Genomic DNA, 24,397 nt, shown 5'->3' with positions numbered 1-24,397 from the left:
ATCAGTACGGGTGTATTCAGTGCTACGGAGCGAGGCGACGACTAGCACAGGCAAATGTGTATATTATCTTTTATAACTGGCTAAAACACGTAAGTTTGTGAACTAAGGAATAACATTCTGTATAAACAAAAAACGTGTTAAAGGGTAAGATTTCAATTGATTGTAATTAATGTAATTTGTTCTAAATTGATCGAAATATTTTTGTTGAGAATATAAATTCAAATGTGGGTACTATTGTGACTTGGAAATACTAAGAATCAATATTTATGCTGATAAAACAGTGATATGGTATTTGGTGAAAATAAGTATTTTGTACCCATTGAAACGATATTTCTTTAACATGTATTAGTGTGAAGAAATACTAATCAGCACACTTATTTGGTTGATGTTCAGGGGTTTCTTGTTTGTTGGCCGTGACTGACAATTAGTAACAAATCACCTGATTTGTTCCATCACATCAAAACTTTAATTTTATCTCATATGCAAGACTTTGCACGCACACCTATATTTTTGTTTTGTTTGGAAACAGTTTCCACAATTGTCCCGTGATATTACTCAAAAGTGATTTAAATTGAAATCAATGTCTAATTTAAATTTCTGGTTCTCTCTTGTCAACAGATGAAAAATTGCACATTTGTACAAGATGAAAGTCTTCCTCTACATAAAGTCAAATGTGAAGATATTGACTGACATGCTGAAAACTATTTATAGCAGGACTCAGGACCATTGCAAACAAGTGAACTTCAATACATGTTACAAAGTGTAAACTGAAGCAGATGATATATTTTATGTATTTATATATTTTATTAGCCACATATATATATTACATATTCATTTTTATTTATTTTCTCCATGTTAAATAAAGTATTGAAAATACAACTGCAGAGAGTTGTTGTTATCTTTCACATTACATCATTTTACGTTTATCCAAAGCTTGACAGTTCATGGCCCCCATGAAGTGTTTAACTTATAAATGAGCCATAAGAGTCTTCTCAAAAACAAGTCAAGTTTGAATGAATCATCAACCAGATACTACTTCAATAGAACAGATAAGCCAATCATTGAGGAACATGTTTGGTATGGTAATATCACAACTAAACTTTGTGGTACCTACATTGGCTGTCATTGTTACATGAAATAGATTGCACTAATCCTGGTATATGTTACAAGGACATAGTCAAGACCAACCTAGTAAATAGTCCAAGCTAGAAGTAGACAAAAAGAAGAGATTGAGTTTTGTGTTACAAACCACCAAATATGTACAGGAGTTTGATAATGTTCTTTCCTGGAGAAGATTTATGAAGTGAGTTGAAAAACAGACTGTCCTTTTGTAAATGTATCCATATGGGACTGTTGTGATCACAGCAACTTAAATTTTAGATTGAAGGTTTATTTCTACTATCTCAATAGTGAGAATGTCATCGACTTCCTCGTACAATTCAATGTGTTTTTCTTTTTTCGCCTATTTTGTTTCAACAAGTTTCTTGTTTACTTCTAATCTGGATTCATCAATAGCAGTTAGATCATGAGGGTTGTCGACTTCCGGATGTAAATCCATCTATACACTTGTGGGACAGTCACAGAGAGCCTGATAGCTATAAAAACAAAACAAAAGAAAAACATTTGTATGGATCATAATAAAATATAACCATGCATACACAGCAGATAAAATTAACTAGAATAAATTTATAGAAATAACTAAGATGATACACATTACAAAATGACATTACTCAAAGTAAAATTCTGTTAACTTTGGAACTCGGGCAAATCTGGTAACATAATGTGCTGGGTATGATGGTTATCAGAGTACTATCAACCATATATGTTGTTGTTGTTGTTGTTGTTGTTGTTGTTGTTGTTGTTGTTGTTGCTGTTGTTACTACTATTAAAATTATCACATCTTGGATTACATTTTGTTTTATGGCCTGGTTTCAAGTGCATGTTTACTATGTCAGATCATAAGCAAGTGACACAAAGTAATAATAAGATATTGCAGTACGTGATATCGGAAATATGTCTCACATACCCTCTTACACTAGTCTCAATTTTGATATCTCCTGGCTCGATTTGCTTTGGCTCTGTGGATGGTGCTAGTAAGACTGACGATGATGCTGTCGGACGAAAAAAAATTCATTAGTACTCTATAGACCAATATTGAAAGCAGCTGGCAAAAATTGACACAAATAATTTATCTGTAACAGTTACATTGTCATTACCTACCAAGTGTCAACATATGATTACATTTACGATTGTATACACATGCTTTGCATACGATGTACGTCTACGTCTACGCATCTAAATCCATTTACTCACGCATATATCCGACGATCGATCGACAATGACCACACAACACAACGAAGCTTTCATCCACTATCACGCATGTAAATAAGGCTTACGTTACCGTGATTACGTTTTCAAGAAATTCGTTTTAGAACTCAGATAGCTATTCCCTCACCAAAACAAATCTACTCCAAGAAAGTCAACAGGCGCTAGGCTGACAGTGACAAACAACGTGTCACACATAGTACACAGTGTTGAATACGTGGACACTCTCGCTCTGATCACCGAGAATTTACACTGCTCCCGAAAAAACGCGCCCCATCGCGCCCCATTGTCCGACAAAAAATTATGACCCCTCGTTGTAAAGCTTGGAAAATCCTCTTTCAGACTGACTACAGCGATATATGCAAAGGAAAACCTCTAAAAAGACATTTAGTCTTACATATGTACCCATGAACTTAGCACGGACTATTGAGCAAAATCTGACCTCGCTGCCAGACAGATCAATAGGTCAAAAAGGGATGATAACTCGTACGAGCTCGTACTTACCGCTTTCAGCAGTTGCCATCTTTCTTCGTACGTCGTATATAGTGGCACGTGTGGCATGTTTACATCCGAAAACTACCGAATCTTTTAAACAAAGGGCGAAACTTCTGCCGACAAGTTCCGAAGACTTGGGGAAGAATGGCGGTGAGCCGTGCTCATGAATATTCATGATATTTCGTGACGCTGAAAGATTCCAGTTCACTGAATGGTCGAGCGTGTGGCAGTGAACTGTCCATCCCGATGACATGACGGGAACTGCTTACAGCTAGTCAAAAACAGATACATAATCTCTGTATAAATGTGTACTTTTAAGGAAATTTCCATCTATTACCATAATAGTAAGTTTGCACTCACGACACAGCTATATATTTACTGTTTTAATCTGATCTCACCTCTCGTAAAAGCAAATATTCATTTTTACACTGATGAAGCTCTTGACGGACTGTAAATCAACACTACTACTTGAAATAAATCTCTAGAAACTTATTAAAAACAAACTTAGAGACGTTGTTTTGCCAAAAAACACTAGCAAACACACTATATGTACATGTACTGCAATTTTTTTTTTCAGTCATGAACTAATAATGTACATCCTTTTTCTAAATTTTATAGATTTTTTAATTGATATGTTTATTTTTTATTCATTTGATTTGATTTTTTTCCCCATTTTTTGAGGAAGGGAGTCTACATTATCTTATCATTAAGAATAAAATTGGATCTGCAAAGACGGACACTTATTCAAAATAAAGAAATAAACATTTCTATCATTTCACTTTATTTCTATTTTTCTATATCTATGTTTAGTTTTTTAGTTTTTTCATTTTTTTTTTTTTTTTTTTTTTGGGGGGGGGGAGTTTTTTTGTTTTTTTTTGTTTTTTTTTTGTTTTTGTTTTTGTTTTTGTTTTTTTTTTGGGGGGGGGGGCTCCAATAACCTGAAATATCTGTTGTTGTTTCCACTAACATGTAAAATACTCCAACCTAAGTGGTTACATAATCAGACCAATGACTAAGTTCTTTCAGACTATTATAGAGCTACTGTTATTGTATCATTAAAATTCAAACTGCAACTAAGAGATTTACTGAAAATAAGTATTCAAAATGCAGCAATCATTTCCAAACAAACTTTCTGCTTTAATATTCAAACCATTCCTTTGGGAAAAACTGTTATTTTATAATCAAAATTTAATTCAATGATGGACAGACTCAGACAGTTATTGAAAATACAGAATGTCATAATGATTTGATGAAACTGTCATATTAAAATTACAACTAGAATATACACATTACATACAATATTTCTGAAATGTACTATTTCTATTTTAGTCTGTGCTTTACTGTTAGAAATTAATTTTTTGTAGTGTAGCTTACTTCTGTTTATATATAATATTTGTTCTTTATTTCATCTTACTGTGTTACTATTCCTTTAATTACCCCCCCCCCCACCCATGTGTACTAAATATATACTGTTTATAGCATACACTGTGTACTAGTCTACTAAGTATAATACTATCAATCCATGCTTACATATTACAGTACGTTTTCTATGAAAACAGTCATATATAACATATTCAGGTCACATTCAGTGTCTTTTGAAACCCAACAATCACTGACACGCTACGTACTGAAAATACAGCATTCATCACGCGTAGCTATGTAACAAGAGATAAATGATCCAGTTGTCATGTACCATGTAAATTACCAAACTGACATTTCTAAAGTGATAGACTTGCATGAACACAGACGCCAATCCAAATGACACACTCACTATTTTATTCTGATATTGGTTTGGAATTATGTATTCTATACACAACTTGTATGTGTGATATTCTCATCCATAATTCAACGATTTTCCCCTTCCGATCAAAGTATTGCTGCCAGATATATGTATGTGAGATAGACTCATCCATAATATAATAGTACACTTTGCGAAGTTTCCCCAAGTGAAAAAATTATGCCTGATAGCTATAAACTGTTTGTGAGTGTCTCATCCAAAATACCTCGGTGTTATTACCAACATTTTTCTTCATTCAACCAAGGAAAATACGAGTGACCTGAGGGGGCTTTGTTACTACTAGTCTAGTAACTCATAGTGACAATACCCCTTAGGTCATGAGTATTTTCTGGTTGAATAAAGACAAATATAATGGAAAATAACATAATTATACCAGCGCCAATAATACCAAAATAAAATATAGTATAAATACTATGTGGTGACTGACAAGTAAAACATTTTGTCTTTTATAAGAAGGCACAGTGGGATTGTAGTTAAAACTTTCACGTACCTTACAGGTGGGGGTGTTCTCTTTGTACCAGACAGTGGGATTGTAGTGAAAACTTACACATACCTTACAGGTGGGGGTGTTGTCTTTCTACCAGACAGTGGGATTGTAGTGGTGGAATGTGATTCATCTTTAAACAATAAATGTCTCAAAACATGGGCCTGTACACAGTATACAACTCCTCTTGAACCATGCTGTAAAAAAATATACATTCACATTCAGAACACTTGTAAAGACTGCAATGGATTGTATGCTCCCCAGGGTGTTGAGGAAGTATAAAGGGCTACTGTGCCACTATAGATCTGTGCCAGGAGTAAAAATTGTAAAGTGCTTTGAGCACAGAGTAGGAAAGCACTATATAAAAAACAGTTCAGTTGTGCTAAAAACAACAATATTATAGAACATATATAACCACGCTGTAAAAAATAAGAAATAACATTCTAATTTGTGTCTGTTTCTAAACATTCATGAATAACTATTCCAGTTGTAAAGATTTGTGCAAACAACTTATTTTGAATTTATCTACATTCAAACAGAAATATATTAACTTTCTCATCTCAATCATGTAACTTTGGCTAATAAAAAGAAGCAAAAATGACTGTCTGAAAGTAATTATTCAAATCCCACTAGAACTAAATTTTTCTATAAAAAAGAAATGAATTTTTATTGATGGTGGCAGACACTTTGAAATACACAAAACTATATCTTCTATTGCCTATTCTGTATATAGCTTCAATTTAATGCAACAGACATTTGAAGAATTAGTTATACACTGAATCAATTCCTCACTTCAAAATTGATGAATTTTCTATTGCCTTTTTATCAAAGGTATGGACAGTTACAATAAGGTATACATGTATTGTACTCTCTCATTTATTCTGCATCACATAATTTTATGTAAACATATTTTTATACATTTCGTTCAATGCTGATTTAATCTGTAACATCAAAATTGATGAGTTCTTTCTGAAAAAAAAATTAAATTTACGATACAGTCAGTTTTACATGAGTTATGAAACAGACATGCTATATAGTACATGAAGTATTAATTTACCTTTTGAGTTCGGATTCCATATGGACATGGTGATGTGATGCTTTGGAATGTAAAGGTAGCTCTTCTCCAATCTTGATCAAAGGTATGTTGTACAGATGCAAATAAAGTGGTTCGGATTGCCTAAATTAAGATTGAAAATACTTGTCAGGTATCGATATTGAGAACCCCAACAGTAATACAAGTATACATATACAATGTTGTAATCAAAGGTTTCATGTACAGCAGAATGGGGAGGGGTTGACACTGAAAATACTTGTCAAGTATGGATATTGAAAACCACAACACTATAAATACTGTTGTGATCAAAGGTATGTTGTACAGATGAAAATAAAATGACTCGGATTGCCTAGATTGACACAGAAAATACTTGTCAGGCTTGGATATTGAAAACCCCAACAGTAATACAAGTATACAGATACAATGTTGTCATCAAAGGTTTCATGTACAGATGAATAGGGAGGGGGTTCAGATTCCAAAGATGTTGAGATTTTAAATACTTGTCATGCATGGATATTGAAAACCATGAAAACCACAACACTAATATTCCAGTACACTGTTGTGATCAAAGGTATGGTGTACAGTGACAAATAAAAGTGATTTAGATGGCACAGATTGAGACTGAAAATACTTGTCACACAAGGATATCAAGAACACCAAACAATACACTGTCTTGATCAAAGGGTGTACCGAGGCAAATAAAATGGATAGGATTTCCTAGTAGACTGTAAGATACGTTGTGTTGTTCAGCCCTATCAGGCTTCTTAACCACCAATGACTGCTGGCTGATACAAAATGTAGCATGGCACAAATGTCTGTATTTTACAGACTAGATTTCCTAGATTTTGGATTGAAAATAAATGCCTTTATGGTCAAAACAAGAATATCACAAAGCCCAATAGTACCAGTAGTAGTACACTGTCTTTTACAAAGGAATGTTGGCCAGGAGAAAAGAAAATGGTATGGAGTGTATAGATTGAAGATAACTCTCAGAGTTAATAAGTAGATATTGAAAACCAGAACAATCATACACTGTATTGACTATGTGAAAGATGCGGCAACCTCAATGAATGTTTAGTTTGTACAAATGGTTCTATTACATTGAAAAAGCACACATGTAAATTTTATACTGAAATGGAGCATACATGATTATTTACTCTGGAAATTATGAAAGTGGTCATCAGTCATTACAAGGACCTTCAAAATGAATTGTTGCCAAGGTGGTTTTGTTTAAATCCTTCCTATGATAAGTTCATTTCACTTTTGAATTCTGATAATGTAAATTATTTAGATAATTTAGCTTCATTTATTTTGCAATGAAAAATAGAGAGTAATCTCCCTCTATGAAATGAAACGTTTGTAACATTGATTGCTCCTTGGGCCTGTGGCTTTATTGTTCTGAAATAAACTGATTCATTTAGTCTGCAAAAGAAAAACTGTGAATTGAATTTCAAAGAACTGTAAATGCCAAAAATTGTAATTTGTTTACTATGTTGACATGAGGATATAAATTATAAATTTCAATTTGAAATTGAAGGTAATGATTTTTGTTTAAAAACTTTCAGATTTGAACTAACTATTAACATCAAATATGATCAGGAAAAATGCCTGAAACAAAATTTCAACTCAACCAAACCTTTCATCAATTTCAAGCACATGTATTGAAAGTGACAGGTGGAAATCACATACAGAGTTTCATTGACTTTACAATTATTGTGTCCACAATGAAACTTGTTACATAGATAAATAATGGCATATACCCTTTATATTCAATGTGACAAATGGAATTCAGACATACAGAGTTTCATTTATTTCCAAATGCTTATGTCAACACGCAAACTTGTTACACAGATTTAAAGTGACACATACTGGAGGCAAGTACTTATCTTAATGATCAATGATGCTATAGCAATAAAATACCTTTTTTTCAGAATGAATAGCTACAAGTATGTAATCTATCAATGAACATACATACAGGAAACTGTCAGAACACTTTGACAGTTTGTTTTTACTTATTAATCATATTGTGGTCAGAGGTTACAATATTGTTTTGACCAGTGAATTCATGTGAAAATCAGGAAGGGACAACAGGTAATTTTCATTTTCAAATTTTAATTAACTTAAAATCAAGTTTCAAATATATGTTAAAACCATATAACATTGTCTGTAGGCTAGCACTAGTACCCTGAGGCAAAGTGTATATATCTCTCTCCACGTGTGTGTACATGTATATGTGTGTATGTATGTAAGTATATGTCTATGTTTCTCTCTCTCTTTCTCTCTTTCTCTCTTTCTCTCTCTCTCTCTCTCTCTCTCTCTCTCTCTCTCTCTCTCTCTCTCTCTCTCTCTCTCTCTCTGAGTATGTATATGTTTGTGTATATGTATGTCAATATATTGGTATGTGCATTAATGATTATGGTGTATGTGTATCTGTCTCTGGTGTGTGTGTATGTCTGCATGCATGCACACACACACACACACACACACACACACACACACACACACACACACACACACACACATATGCACAAATGCAAACATGTGTGCATGCATGTGTGCATGTGTGTGTGTGTGTGTGTGTGTGTGTGTGTGTGTGTGTGTGTGTGTGTGTGTGTGTGTGTGTTAATGAGGTGACTTTACAACAGTTAGTAAATCACATCATATTGCCTATATTAGTCTGGATGTACATCATCTTGGCATGTGGTATAATCAACATTGAAAGGTCTTGGCTTTCAACTATATATATCGTAACTGAAATAAATACAAGTAACCCAATCTATTGTGTACATATCATTTGAAATACAAACTATTCATCCAACCTCCCTTACACCAAATCAGTATAACAATCTCTTCAACAATGATATCTAAATGATAACAGTCACAAGGGGTCATGAGATGGACAGTAAATTCATAACTTTTTGTCACCTAACTGTGCCCATGTATAAAACTTTCATCATAAAAGTTCTGGTTTTATGAATGGCCATTAGCATTATAATCTAGTGGACTATAACAAGTCGTTGAATTCACTTTATGGACTTTACAAGTGAATAAAATACTGTGTGATATAGGTCAACAATAAAATTATTGATCGTAAAATTTATTCATGGATGAGTGGTTTTCAGTTGTCAGTATTAAATAACATAATTGATTGGTTAGAATACAGTGTACTCCAATTGGTTTTACTTGTAAGTACTATCACATTACTTCATTACAAGGTTAAAATACAATGCGTCAACTGTAGCTCGCCTTTCACGCAATGTTTTTAATTTTATAGTTTATTACACAGCCTTAGACCAAGTCAGTGAGATTTATTTCATTTTGCTTCCAATGAATACATGTCGATTGTGTGTGGAATTATTGTGAATTCCAATTCCATCCTTGAGGTTTACAGAAATAAATTTGTTTTAAAACTTGTACCAATAATAATATGTATTAAATCATTTGTCATGAAAAAAACCTTGCCTCAGGGCTGCCAGTTTTCACCAAAGTAGTTGAAGCATTTTAATACACTATCAAAAACTTAGGTTATTGTTTTTTTTCAATCTAATCAAACAAATAAAAAAATTATGAAACTCAAATTCCAGTAGCAAAGTAATATTTCCTGCCCACAATATACATAGAATGAAATAAATAGTGTCAAAAAATGAGTTTTTGTTGAGTGGATTTTAGTTGAACAATTAACGGATAATTAAAAGACTTTCTAGACAGATAGGAATAATAATAGTAGGAAAGTTGCAGAGAAACTTAATAATTTAGGATTTTTTAATTTCAATATTTGGCTGGAAATTTTGTATTTTACAAACTAGCTTGGTTCATTGAGAAAACTATTACCAGTCCAACTATGAGTGCACGATGATGACACAAGGAAATATCCATGCTGGGACTTGACTTGAGTATAACATTATGATTTAATTCATGGAGACAAGTCCAAGATTTAATAAATAGTTTAACTGGGAATTTGGACAACGATTTCTGTTAATAACCATTTCAGGAATAATTCAGTATCAATCCAAATAGGTGGAATTTTTTACTAGTATCGAAACTTATCTTATGGGTTTTATTCAAGAAACTAGACTAGTGAAACATTTTTTTATATTTTGGCACAATGGAGACATACCTCATTACTATCGATTGATTAATTCCTAAAAGACTTCAATACAAAGTGTTTTATTTTAACAGTTAGGTTTGTAAAACAGCTGAATACATAGGATAACTATCAAAATGTATTTTACCTCATTGGTCTTTCTCTTTCAAAAAACAACTTTCATGTACAGCTGCTATCAAACAAGACTCAATGGAATTATTTATTTGCATTTGAATTACTCTTACATTTACCTTTATATTTGACATCTTTTTATCTCAACATCTGTTGAGCAGGATATCAGTTTTTCCCAGGATATCAAGGTATTTAAGGATATCAGTTTTTCCCAGGATATCAGTGTTTCCCAAAAAGATTTTGTGTATTCCCTAAATGCCAACAAATAAATATTCCCTTGATACACAAAACTTGACTATCTTTCTTCTCCAAACAAAGCTGTACATCACTACAATCAAAGAGGTGTTAGTGAAATGATTTATATTGAGATAAAACAGTCTGACCATTGGTTTTCAAATTCACTACCTTCATATTCACTATCTTTGACAATTACATGTAGATATTATTCTTCAATATTTTTCTTTGCTCAGCCAAGGAAATTACAAGTGACCTAAGGGGCCTTGTAACTATGAGTTGCTCGATGAGTAGTGACAAACCCTTAAGTTATTATACAAGGTATGAATCTCACCAAATTGTATCTAAGGATTTCACACTATTACTGGTGTTTCCAAAATTTAGCAATTATAACCAAAACTGTAATTAGGTATGCAAATTTCTTGGCCTTCCATGTCAGAAGACATTTTCCTTCGCAATCTCCATCCATCCTCCCAGCACCCTGAAAAATCCTGCATGAAAATCATCCAGGTTATACTTCATGCATTGGTTGATTATTCTGCATCTCAGCTATAAATATATACAAGATAGATTTTCAGATTTAAGAGAGTACTTGTTAAAGTTAATACTGAAGTGTGAACAAGTTAATAATTCACATTGACAGACTGTGAAATTAGTCATAAGATATTTCTATGGTCACAACCAATTAACACATTGAACCTAAAGATACATAAATCACATATTTGTATATCTAAAGACACAGTTGGTGATTTACTTGTCAGCATAGCAACTGGAATGTGCTCTTTATTTATCTGTTTTACTTTGTCGTAACATTTCAAAGGTATTCCTCTACATTATTTCTAGTCTAGTTCCTATTCATTATCACTAAGATTTACACCTCCACTCATAGTATTGTTTCTTTACAGTATCATTACCATTAAACGTCCACTCACAGTCTAGTCAAAGTCATTACTCTGGAAGCCCTGAGATGCATGAGATGCAATTTAAAATTCATCCACAGCCACCCACACAGTCATTAACATCACAGTCTAACCAATAACACAGTCCCTCATAAAGTTAGTGTTTATTGGGGGTAGTTATGTAATGCCCAAATTTCGTATATTTGTCAGTTCAGGATGCTACTGATTGGATGAACAACTTTTTGTGCTGATTGAGGGACTTTGACCAGACGTGGTTTAGTTATAAATCATGATGGCATCCAGATTAATTTAGTTTTGGCCTAACTAGCCAACTATTTCTAGCCACCACCCCTACTCCTCCCTCCCCCTCCCCCTCACAACCCAAATATATCCCAACCTGCACCAGGGTGCCTGCTAATGAAAGACAACATTTTCTGGCAAAAGGTCAAAATAATGAACCATAGCTAGGTTTTCTTGTCAGTCACTACTTAAAGATAGGGGAACATCAAATTGTGGTGGGTCACAAGAAATTACTGCACATCAAATTGGCATTGAAGGTAAACTGCCCCACACATTCCCCATAACCATTGCAATCCTATTTCTATTTCCATCACCATACCTGCTCAACCCAACCAATCCCCTTCCAAAAGCCAATAAAATAAAATTTCCGGGTTTGTAAATTGCTAGACTGTAAGATACGTCGTGACGTTTCGCCCTCACCGGCCTCCTCTCACACGTGTTAGGGGTTGGCCGATGGTTGAGGGCGCACCGTCACGGCGTACCTTACAGACTAGTAAATTGCACAAAGTATTTGTTATTCAAGTCATTCTATTTTAAGTAAAATGTAAAAATAGACCCTGTCAAGCTTGGTATGAGGAAGACTGGTTTATGTCTCTTTATCTGTTTTAATTTCCTTTGACTTCTGACAGAGAGTGATGACTGATAATCACTGCTGACATGCATTATTAGTCATCTTAAAGACCTCTTTTTAAGACACTGATCCTTTCAGAAATACCAAATTGCTATAAATCTTGTAGAGTTCAGTACAATGAAATACCAAATTGCTGTAAATCTTGTAGAGTTCAGTACAATGAAATACCAAATTGCTGTAAATCTTGTAGAGTTCAGTACAATGAAATACCAAATTGCTGTAAATGTTGTAGAGTTCAGTACAATGAAATACCAAATTGCTGTAAATGTTGTAGAGTTCAGTACAATGAAATACCAAATTGCTGTAAATCTTGTAGAGTTCAGTACAATGAAATACCAAATTGCTGTAAATCTTGTAGAGTTCAGTACAATGAAATACCAAATTGCTGTAAATCTTGTAGAGTTCAGTACAATGAAATACCAAATTGCTGTAAATGTTGTAGAGTTCAGTACAATGAAATACCAAATTGCTGTAAATCTTGTAGAGTTCAGTACAATGAAATACCAAATTGCTGTAAATCTTGTAGAGTTCAGTACAATGAAATACCAAATTGCTGTAAATGTTGTAGAGTTCAGTACAATGAAATACCAAATTGCTGTAAATCTTGTAGAGTTCAGTACAATGAAATACCAAATTGCTGTAAATCTTGTAGAGTTCAGTACAATGAAATACCAAATTGCTGTAAATCTTGTAGAGTTCAGTACAATGAAATACCAAATTGCTGTAAATGTTGTAGAGTTCAGTACAATGAAATACCAAATTGCTGTAAATCTTGTAGAGTTCAGTACAATGAAATACCAAATTGCTGTAAATCTTGTAGAGTTCAGTACAATGAAATACCAAATTGCTGTAAATCTTGTAGAGTTCAGTACAATGAAATACCAAATTGCTGTAAATCTTGTAGAGTTCAGTACAATGAAATACCAAATTGCTGTAAATCTTGTAGAGTTCAGTACAATGAAATACCAAATTGCTGTAAATCTTGTAGAGTTCAGTACAATGAAATACCAAATTGCTGTAAATCTTGTAGAGTTCAGTACAATGAAATACCAAATTGCTGTAAATCTTGTAGAGTTCAGTACAATGAAATACCAAATTGCTGTAAATCTTGTAGAGTTCAGTACAATGAAATACCAAATTGCTGTAAATGTTGTAGAGTTCAGTACAATGAAATACCAAATTGCTATAAATCTTCTACAGACCCAGTATTATAAAAGCTGGTAAAGCATACTAATCTAGTATTAAGGTATACTATATACTTCCAAGCAAAATATATTCTATTCAATTCCAATCTGTTCTATATAAGTGTTGTGTTGTGTTATGTTATGTTGTGTTGTGTTGTGTTGTGTTGTGTTGTGTTGTGTTGTGTTAATTGTGTTGTGTTGTGTTGCATTGTGTTGTGTTGTGTTGTGTTGTGTTGTGTTAATTGTGTTGTGTTGCATTGTGTTAATTGTGTTGTGTTGTGTTGTGTTGTGTTGTGTTGTGTTGTGTTGTGTTGTGTTGTGCTGTGTTGTGTTGTGCTGTGTTGTGTTGTGATGTGCTGTGCTGTGTTGTGTTGTGCTGTGTTGTGCTGTGCTGTGTTGTGTCGCTGTATCATGCGGTGCTGAGTTGTGTTGTGCTGTGTTGTGCCGAGTTGTGGTGTGATGTGCTGTGTTGTGCTGTGCTGTGTTGTGTCGTCGTATCATGCTGTGCTGAGTTGAGTTGTGTTGTGTTGTGCTGGGTTGTGTTGTATTGCATTGTATAGTAATGTATTTTACTACTATTCTATTACATTCTATTCATAGAAATATTCTATTCTTCTCTATTCTACTCTATTCCATTTTAGTAATAGAACTATTCTATTGTATTCTATTCTATTCTGGTAGATATGACTTGATTGAACTAAGAATGTGTTGCGATTTTTATTTTTATTTCTGCTAAATTTGTTTCTGTTCTGTACAAGGTTTTAGAACCACTATAGATTTGGAAAATACTAGTACTACTCTGGCAATCACAGCCTTGGTTTACTGAGATAGACACAAACTAAAAGTTATTGTTGTTTTATGTGGTAGATTAATACACAAGTGGGTAATAGTGGTGACTCTGTGGTGTGAATCGAATCAATTTACAAGCAAGATACTGTACACATTGGAAGTCCCACAAATGTACCCTGAATGATCATGAAAGTTTGTGAGTATATACTCATAGACCTTGGCAGGGACAAGATATATGATCACAACCACAGTTTTAGTTTGCATCTATCTTAGTCAACCAAGATTGAGAAATTCAGGAAAGACAAAGAGAGTCATCTGTTTGCGAGGACATTTTAAACACCCCTACTTGTTTAATACTTGCTAAACATCTTTGAATAATGTTGTGTACTGGGTTCCGGTGCTTTAGAAATGTTTTTGATTCATTAGTTGGTTGATTGAGATTGTCAGAGTAATATAACCAAGTAGTGTTTCATCATTTACAATTTATTCACACTTCTTATTGGAAGTTTACAAATTTATTCACACCTTTTAAAGAATACTTTTCACAAGGAACCTAGTGACAAAGTTATGAGTACTTGTAATCTTAGGTAGAATTTACCTACTTCATTCCTATCCTCAACAAATACATCAGTTTAATACATCATTATTTAGGCAGAGCACCGCAACAAAGAGTGTTTTTATTGAAATATAAGGTACCCAGTATATTTCAAAAGTACCATTAAGAATACCACTAAAACTGTTTGACAAGTAAATAGATGGTCTGCGTCAAAGATGTAATGTATAGTGTCACGTAAAACCCTGGTCCCTCATTCAGAGTTTTCATCAATGCAATGGATATTTTGCTAGTGTACACGTAATATCAAAGACTACTTTGTAGCGTTGCTTTAATTCAGTTCATCAGAATGATTCAAGTAAACGTTTATTGTACAATTTGTTGATAAACAAGTATAAGTAGTCCAAGTCTCCGGACTGTTTACCAATGGACATAAAGCCAGTGTACACAGTTCCATCAAAGACTACATTGTACCCTAGTATTGGTTAGTTCAGCTAATCAGAATGATTGTACCATTTAGTGTAAACGTTTTGTGTACAATTTGTTGTCCGATACGTAAGTAGTCTGTATGTCTTTCATGATTATACCAAAAGACAGTGTACACAGTTCTATCAAAGACTACATTGTATATATGGGTTTATTCAGCTGTAGGGAATGATATCACCATTTCATGTAAATGCTGAATCAGATATATTTCAATAGGCAAAGTATTTGCTGTGACTTAACAGTACAGAAGGCACAAAATAAACATAAAATATAGTATCCAGCTATAGAGGTTTATATAGGATTTTAAATTTACAGCAGCTGTGAAAAAAAAAAAAATGGGCAGAAATCAAACCTTGTAATTCATACTTACTGTGGCAGTTTCTATAGTGATAGGAATACCTGGCGGAAGGCTGGACTCAGTTGCCATTATGACTTTTGGCCCCTTTTCAACTTTCACTGCAAAATAACAACAAACAATACAATGGAATTATTCACTTTATGCCTGTAGAAAAACCTTGATTACACACATGAATGGAAACCCATACACTCGGCTTACAAACATGGTAAAGCTACTTGAAGCTTTTCAGCAACACACAATCTGATCAGAATAGACTGGTATATATAGCAAGTACTAAATACTACCCCACCAGTGTGTATCAATTGACACACGATTAGCCTTTACAATCTAGGGGGATTTATAAACTCTGTTGACAAACTCAAATACAAAGAAGTTTTCAAACTTTAGAAGGTTTATGTTTGCCATCCATGCATTATCAATAAGAAATAAATGAATTTTTATGTATCTGGACCTAAATCAAAGTGGATAATAAGCGCTTGCTATACTCTACCCAACTAATGAAATGTCAGCTGTAAAACTGTAAACCATTCATAAAACCAGGTATACAAATGTCTGTTTAAAGTATGTTTGTGAATGGCTACAGAGTACATTTTGTAGTTTCAATAAGGAATAAATGATTTTTTCTGTGCCTGGAGCTACATCAAAGCGGTTTAACAAGTACTTGCTATATTCTGAGTAAATAATAAAAGTTGTTTAGCAAATACCATCGACCAAATACCATCGACCATTCACACAAATATGATGTGTTTATAAAAGACTATCAGAATATCATGAAAACAAGCCCCCCCCCCCCCCCTTCCAAAGTCAGAAAGTTTATGTTTTCCGTCCAACTTTCAAAAAGACACCATCTAAATAGTTTTTGACTGTGTATAGCCTCCATAAATCTTGGTTTTAACGAGAAAAGGGAAAAGCTTTTTCAAAGTCAGAAAGTTTATGTTTTCCATCTAACTTTCAAGAAGACTCATGTAAATAGATTCTGAATGTGTGTAAGCTTACACAGACCTGGTTAACGATATGTGTGGATAGTGTATACCAAATGATAAAATAATTGATACCACAGAAATAATACATGAAACTCTTGTACCAACAACCATCTAAACTCAAGACCGTTTTTTGTCTGCCATGTAAACAGTTCCAATAAGATATAAATGGATTTTAATGTGTCTCGAACCACATAAAAGTGATTAGCAAATGCCTGCTGTTTCTCAAACTAAATAATAAAACGTTCTCTAGTCTATACGCCCATCATTTAATAAAACTATACTTTCTCTTAAACCATGGTGTATATAGAAGTCATGTAGGTACCGTCAGACTGTTGATTAAACATAGACAGTTGTGTATACTTTACAACATTTCCTGATGCTGTTGTTAGTTTTTTTAGTCTAACCTGGCCATGCACTATAACCTTTCTGCAATATTTATTCATCATGATTTGTCTGAAAGTGTTTTCTTGTCACTTCAATATAGAAACTGGGCTGATATATCATTACAGCTCTAATACCGCAGTCTGAATTTGACACTCACTATTGATGTTAATACAAGGACTCCATAATACTTCAATCTTTAGTACACTGAAATACTATTCCCCAATATATTTCTTCATTCAGCCAAGGAAAATACAAATGACCTAAGGGGTCTTGTTACTATGAGTCACTAGACGAGTAGTGTCAAACCCTTAAAACCCTCTTCAGGTGAAGTCCATGTAAAAGGTTATGACTGTGCCAGTGTGTGGCAGGATTAGAGACTTGTAATTACCTAATTGCGATTTCTAATTAGTGCAATGGAACATAGGAAAACATGTTTAACCTGATGGAGAATTGTAATTTTTTTCTCTCTTTGTTTCTCTCTTATTATTTCTTTGAAGTTATTAGTTGCTATTTTAACATGATATTTTGTATGAATTTGACTTCTATGTAAATGCTGCTCCTAATGTTTTTAGTGAGCCCCTGATATAAAAGGGATGCAGAAAATAAATAAAATAAATAAAATTACATCATGGGTATTTTCCAGCTTAATGAAGAGAAATATTAGGAGTAATACATATATGTATAATCATACCTCCTCAAGCATAATTTATGAAAACTTGGCAAATATAATCATAATTTTGCATGTTTTGACTTGTGTTACAAGCATCACAGAACTCATCACTAACAACCAATCAATAATATAGATGTAAATTGTCAAAACATGGAATGACTCGGGTATAAAAACAAATATTTTTGTTCAACCGTGGCTTGTGTGTGGTATAACACGCAACTCTGTTTAATAACAACATAGGTCCTGACACGTGTCACTAACCCCCTACAGCTAAATTCCTCCCTATATAAACTCAACATACAATAAATCAAAAGTTTCCAATTTCTTACAACTTCTCAACATATGTTGCTTTTAAATTAAAAGGCTTACTAAACTTGGCACCTAAATATCAAACTTCAGTCATCATTATTTAAAAGTGGAAACACTTAACACAAATTCCATGCATATTTATCAAGAGTTTAAATATCTATATATAACCATCGCACACTTAAATTTGAACAAATAATATTTTTATACAGCATAATTCAAATTGTCAGTAGCTATCATAAGAAAATGCTTCAATTTCTTGGCAGTCATGTGATGCAGAGTACCCAACTTGTAGTTTTTTGCATACAAATAAATACTCCCCTGGTAGAAAGAGAATTGTAATATTTTCACTGACGAATTCATATGAAATAAATAAATTTGATCACAATACTTACCATCAGATAAATCCAATTCTGGATATGCACTTCTTTCTACTTTCTGTAAAAAAATAATAGTAAATAAACTATGAATATTTAAATCAAAATTACGTTACAGATCCCATGTGTCAAGTACCTTTAATATTTATAATGATTCTATTTCTGGTTCTAAGTGTTTTCAATATATTTGTGATGTTTTGTTGTCAGAACTAATTTGTCCAATCAGTTCAGTTCAGTTGAGTTCAGAGGCAGGACTCAAGTCAAAATTAACTTTTTTTCTTTGGTAGTCCTAGTGTGCTACCAATTTCAGAAAGTGGCAGCCCAAGGATGATGACCAATAGTCCTATAAATTAACCCTGAACTAAAAACAGGGTTCCTTTCTTGGAAATATGTGTGTTATTAAAATACTTCGTGTCCACAAATCTTTCATCCTCGCATAATCAGTGGTAGCCTGAGCAGGCTACCAGCTGTAAATTATGGTGGCCCCATGACAAGAATTGGTAGTCTACTGTTAATTTTGGTAGACTACTGTTAATTTTGGTAGTCTACTGTTAATTTTGAGCCATGTAAAGAATAAAGTATCCATGGCTAATAAAAATCCCTGTAGTTCATCATGTGTGTTGGCAGAGTGTCATAACATAATCATGAACAGTATATCCATGGCTGAGTTTTTGGTTATTACACAGGTCAATATGACATTATAGACTTACATGTAAATGGTAACAAATACAGGACATAACAGGTTTTTGGGACTTTTATTTTGTATGTGCTTGATGTTTGTCTAAGAATTGAAAGTTAGACAGTCCAGATGTTTTTATAACTGATTACACAAACAACACACTTTGACTTATTAAATGTATTTTATCAAATTATTACCAAGCAATCAATCACTCAATCAATCAATCAATCAATCAATCAATCAATCAATTAATCAATCAAAATATATCATTTATTGTTAATCAGTTATATCAAAATATCCATACATTCACTGATCAATCAACCACTGAATTAATCAACAAATGATTTGGTTCATAGGTAAATTCAAGTACATGTCAATTTCATTACAAGATTAATTGATCAATCTATCAACATGTGGTCCTTTCCAGTGAAATCCATTAATGAAATGAATTATTAAATCAATCACTCCACAAAATTACCACATATCAATCAATCTATGAATTGTATGACTTCCCAATAAAGACAGTGATCAATTATTATTCTAGTGTTTCCTCTATCTCTCTCTCTCTCTCTCTCTCTCTCTCTCTCTCTCTCTCTCTCTCTCTCTCTCTCTCTCTCTCTCTCTCTCTCTCTCTCTCTCTCTCTCTCTCTCTCTCTCTCTCTCTCTCTCTCTCTCTCTCTCTCTCTCTCTCTCTCTCTCTCTCTCTCTCTCTCTCTCTCTCTCTCATTTCTCTCTCTCTCTCTCTCTCTCTTTCTCTCTCTCTCTCTCTCATTTTCTCTCTCTCTCTCTCTCTCTCTCTCTCTCTCTCTCTCTCTCTCTCATTTTCTCTCTCTCTCTCTCTCTCTCTCTCTCTCTCTCTCTCTCTCTCTCTCTCTCTCTCTCTCTCTCTCTCTCTCTCTCTCTCTCTCTCTCTCTCTCTCTCTCTCTCTCTCTCTCTCATTTTCTCTCGTTATCTCTCTCTCTCATTAGTTTATGCCTAACTATTTATTCAACATACCAATCTGTCAACCTAGTGCAATTTTTTCCTATATGTCAAATAGCCAACTATAATAACGCCACACAGTTGAAATATAACAGACACGTCCTGTTTGACTGAAATTGGATAACACAGTCACTTAAACTTACACTCCACAAATAGGCCATGATCATGTGTTGATCAAGACACTTGTTGAGTTGTCAATACACATACTATCATATGACATGATCAACTTTCAGTTCATGCACGTCCTAGTTTTTGAACCTAAGCACATAGGTAAAACAACTGTACACAAGGCAATTTTGCCTTGGGTTAGAGAACTAAAGTGAAAATATAGCAACTTAAAATACTGCAGTATCATCAAGACACAATGTTTTAATCAAATTGAATAAAACAATTCTATTTGTCATAGTTTTGAACCTTTTTACAAGTATACAAACAAGACTGTATGTATAAATACACCTAACAAGTGCTTTGACCTGATTGCTGCCTTGTGTGAAACAGCTGCCTTAGAGACACATTGAAATATAACATGTGATATATCTAAACCTAATAGTATCCCTTTATTTCAAACATTAGTTTGATAGAATTAACAACATTTCTATTTGTTGGAGTGGTTTTGAACTGTGAAAATTAGACTGTATGTATACCATGTATTTAGTGTTTTGACCTGATATCATGGATACAGTATGTGAGAGAAACAAGTAAAATATAACAACATGTGATATATCTAAACCTAATAGCATCCCCTTCATTCCACTAATAGTCTAATACAGTATTTTGTTAAAATGGACATTGTCGGAGTAGATTTGAAATTGTACCTATATTACGTACACAAACAAGAGTCTGCATACATGTATGGTCAAAAGCAATTTTGATTGCTGCTGAGCGTTATAGAAACATTAGTGCATATAGCAACACATGATCTTTAAGCCTGGCAATATTCTGTTAATTCAAACAAACTTTGATGAAATTGATTTGTCCTAGTTTCCAAAACTATTCATACACCTACACATGCAGGCATCCATGTACATACGAGTGAGTTAACCTTCTACTGAGGTTATGGTAAATGAAAACAAGTGTAGAGTATTAACAATCTCACATTTTAAATCTTTAAAGTTATGACATCTCAAGGTCTGACCATATTGACTCTCTTGACAACACAATCTCTAAACAAAATCACAAACCCGTGACCACTTTACAACAAAAAATTACGCAATATGACATACTCACATCGACATGCAGCTTTCCTTTCCCCGTGTCTACTAAAAACGATAACCCAACTGAACACAACCTACACGTGATTGGCTACTCGCCAGACAACCTATTACTGTCACCATAGCAACTCTGAGACAAGACCATTTGACGTGGTAGATTTAAAGCACTCTAGATAGGGTATGGCAGACAGTGAGGTGGCAAAGACATAGAACCTGCTAATAGTTGTAGCTTGTCATTAAAATCATGCTAATTATAAGAATTCCAGTTGTCTGAGGCATGACTATAGGAACACAAATATTACAACATAAATCACGCTGCCTTCCTACAATTTAGGAACCACTTGGCAATGAATATACAATGCTTTCTTTTCAGTTCAATACTTATATTCAAATTTATAGCCCATTATGTCAGTTTCCTGTGTTTTGCAATAAACTTAGACTTTATTTGTAGTTCCTATCAATATTAGTTATATTTTCCACACTATTAATTTTCAAAGAAAGTTACGATTCATTTACTTTAGCTTTCATTTTTTTATTCTTTTGTACTAAAGTCATTTCCATTATCGTTCACACCAACAATATTTTCCAAGCTATTAATTTTCAAAAGTAAGGTATGATTCAATTTTTACCCATACTTTTAATTCTTCAATTTATTTGTAATAAACTCATATTTCATTCATTTTATTCAGCTATTCATTTTCAAGAGTTAGGTTTGGTCCATACCCAGTAGCATAGTTACTTTTATTTACTTATTTTTACATGGATTACTTATATTATCTGGGCCAGATTCAAAAGTGAACCTGTGATTCATTTTATTTGTGGATTCTTCAATAACATACTAAATTTTTATCTGTAGTGATTAATTAAATTAGATTAGATTAGATTAGATTAGATTAGATTAGATTACTTTATTGACCAATACGACTATAAAATCGAAAAGGAATATATCTTGATGTTGCTAAAACGATCAACAGTACATGACAAATACAGCATGATACACATATATACAGTACATACAGTATAATAATACAATACGATAAAATACTGTACAATAAGGTAAAAATATATAATAATCACAATATTATCTAGCCATTAATTTTCATAGTGAGATGCAATTCATTTATTTATTTGATCTTTAATAAAATTCTCATCTGTTATCTATAATAATAATAATGATTTATGATATAATCCGGGCCATTCACATTCAAACAATATAAAAACAACTCTGTTATAGCTAAAATGAATATTGTAATATGTCCTTTGTATCAATAGATATAAACAAAGTTTCTACTTTAAACGTTGCCAAAAATTTGGAATCACTTTTTGTAATTTCTGACTCTGTGAACTTTATTCATAACTCTAGTCTAGATGGCTTAAGATCTATGAACAGAGCCTCTACACTATATGATATCATAACTCTTCAATGCTCCTGTGCAAAATTTACATTAATTGAAAAATTTGCACCAACCTTCTGTCTGAACAAGTCTGACTAAATATATCATATATACCAGAAATAATTTTTGTATATAAAATTCATTTTGCTCATTTGACTGATGACATTCTAATACTTAGCGTTAGTATAGGTACTGTAACAGTTACTATAGTTACAATGTAACTGCATCCAAACAAAGAGAGTACACACTATGTAAACAACCTCTTTACTTGAATTCTAATGATACAGAATGACTTTAAAGAAGAACAGACTTAACACTAGAGTTGACTATAGTATATAGTAAAGAACTGGTATGCATGTACATCAGACCTTGAGGTGTCTTGTATGACAGATGGATGGTAACCACATCAACCTCAACAAATGACTGATTATTCAATGGTTGAAATCACACACGGCAAATAACAAACACTTGTACATGTTTGTCAGCTGATTGCATTCACGTGTGTGTTACCAACTGTAACCAGGAATCCAAACTCTTTTCATACAATTTCATATCTTGACAGTATGGTTTCTAGGCTATTCAAACAGTGCCCACATACATTTCTTTGTACATTTTATACAGCGAGCCTACTGACTGAATCTATGAGTCGACTGTACAGCACTTATTCTGAATGAATGGATTGAGTCACAGATCCAGCTAGTAAAGTGGCTAATGCTAGTATAGTAGAGTCAACTATAACTTGTAGTATGCAGAAGAAAGAATAATGCTTCATGTACAGCTAGTCTAATTTCTCAATCTGAGACTGCAATATCCTACTTTTTAGAGCATATGTAATAAGCAGTTACTCATAAGTGATGCTAGTAGAATTTAAGAGTAAAAAGGCCTGTGACAGCTAGTCTTATTTCTTAACCTGCGACTGCAATATCCTTGTTTTTAGAGCACATGTAATTAGCAGTAACACTCACAAGTGATGCAAGTAGAAAGAGTAAAAGGGCCCACATGCTTTAATATATAGCCAGTCTATTAATACTAACTAAGTATATAAGTGATAGAAGTGGAATCACAGATTCAGCTAGTAGAAAGAGTTAAAAGACCCACATGCTTTAATATATGGCCAGCCTACTAGCTGAATCTTTGACTTTTAATACTAGAGTATAGTATACAAGTGATAGAAGTAAAGTCACAGATTCAGCTAATAGAAATACTATTGGTATAGGGTTGACTCCAAACTGGCACCTACATTAATTATGATTATAATGTCGACTTTTCCTACAACACGAATCATTTACCGCTAGTTTTGTTTCTAATCCTCCCTGCAAAACATACTTGTGACAATAGAATTCTCCTGCTTTACAAATACGTTTGTATGATATTATACTTGTTGCTATTGTTGGAAACCTATTGGTCTCTTAGCAACAAAAATCTGTGCAACATTCCAATGCATTATACATACATGACTCAGTTACTAGTTATTTTTCCTACAGTTGCTGTGTAAAGAGTCAAAAAAGAACACACACTGGGCAGCAATATGTTCTTTATTGTAAGGCACAGAAAAATATGTCTCTCAGAAAACTATTAAGATGTTCTGAACTTTTTGTGCAAAAT

General features: G+C 33.3%; 1 protein-coding gene and 1 long non-coding RNA gene across 4 annotated transcripts in view; both read right to left on the bottom strand.

Annotated features, from left to right (window-relative positions):
- Window positions 1–24,397, bottom strand: part of LOC144442350 (inactive ubiquitin carboxyl-terminal hydrolase MINDY-4B-like) — a 47,705-nt gene that overhangs the window by 9,477 nt on the left and 13,831 nt on the right. For all 3 annotated transcript variants that reach the window (XR_013481630.1, XM_078131667.1, XM_078131668.1), the window contains 4 exons: window positions 18,545–18,587; window positions 15,819–15,904; window positions 6,160–6,279; window positions 5,172–5,299 (listed from right to left, as the gene is read on the bottom strand). Coding sequence is in view for 2 of the 3 variants with exons in the window: in XM_078131667.1 (XP_077987793.1) it covers window positions 5,172–5,299; window positions 6,160–6,279; window positions 15,819–15,904; window positions 18,545–18,587 (377 nt within the window). In the remaining variant the exon portion in view is untranslated. The remainder of the gene's footprint in view (window positions 1–5,171; window positions 5,300–6,159; window positions 6,280–15,818; window positions 15,905–18,544; window positions 18,588–24,397) is intronic.
- Window positions 796–3,125, bottom strand: LOC144442479 (uncharacterized). The gene is made up of 3 exons (XR_013481637.1): window positions 2,830–3,125; window positions 2,027–2,111; window positions 796–1,595 (listed from the first exon to the last, which is right to left on the bottom strand). It is a non-coding gene; the product is annotated as an uncharacterized LOC144442479 (long non-coding RNA).

Source organism: Glandiceps talaboti, chromosome 11 (assembly GCF_964340395.1).
Source record: "Glandiceps talaboti chromosome 11, keGlaTala1.1, whole genome shotgun sequence".
NCBI classification, from domain to species: domain Eukaryota; kingdom Metazoa; phylum Hemichordata; class Enteropneusta; family Spengelidae; genus Glandiceps; species Glandiceps talaboti.
This window is presented reverse-complemented; position numbering and strand designations above follow the sequence as displayed.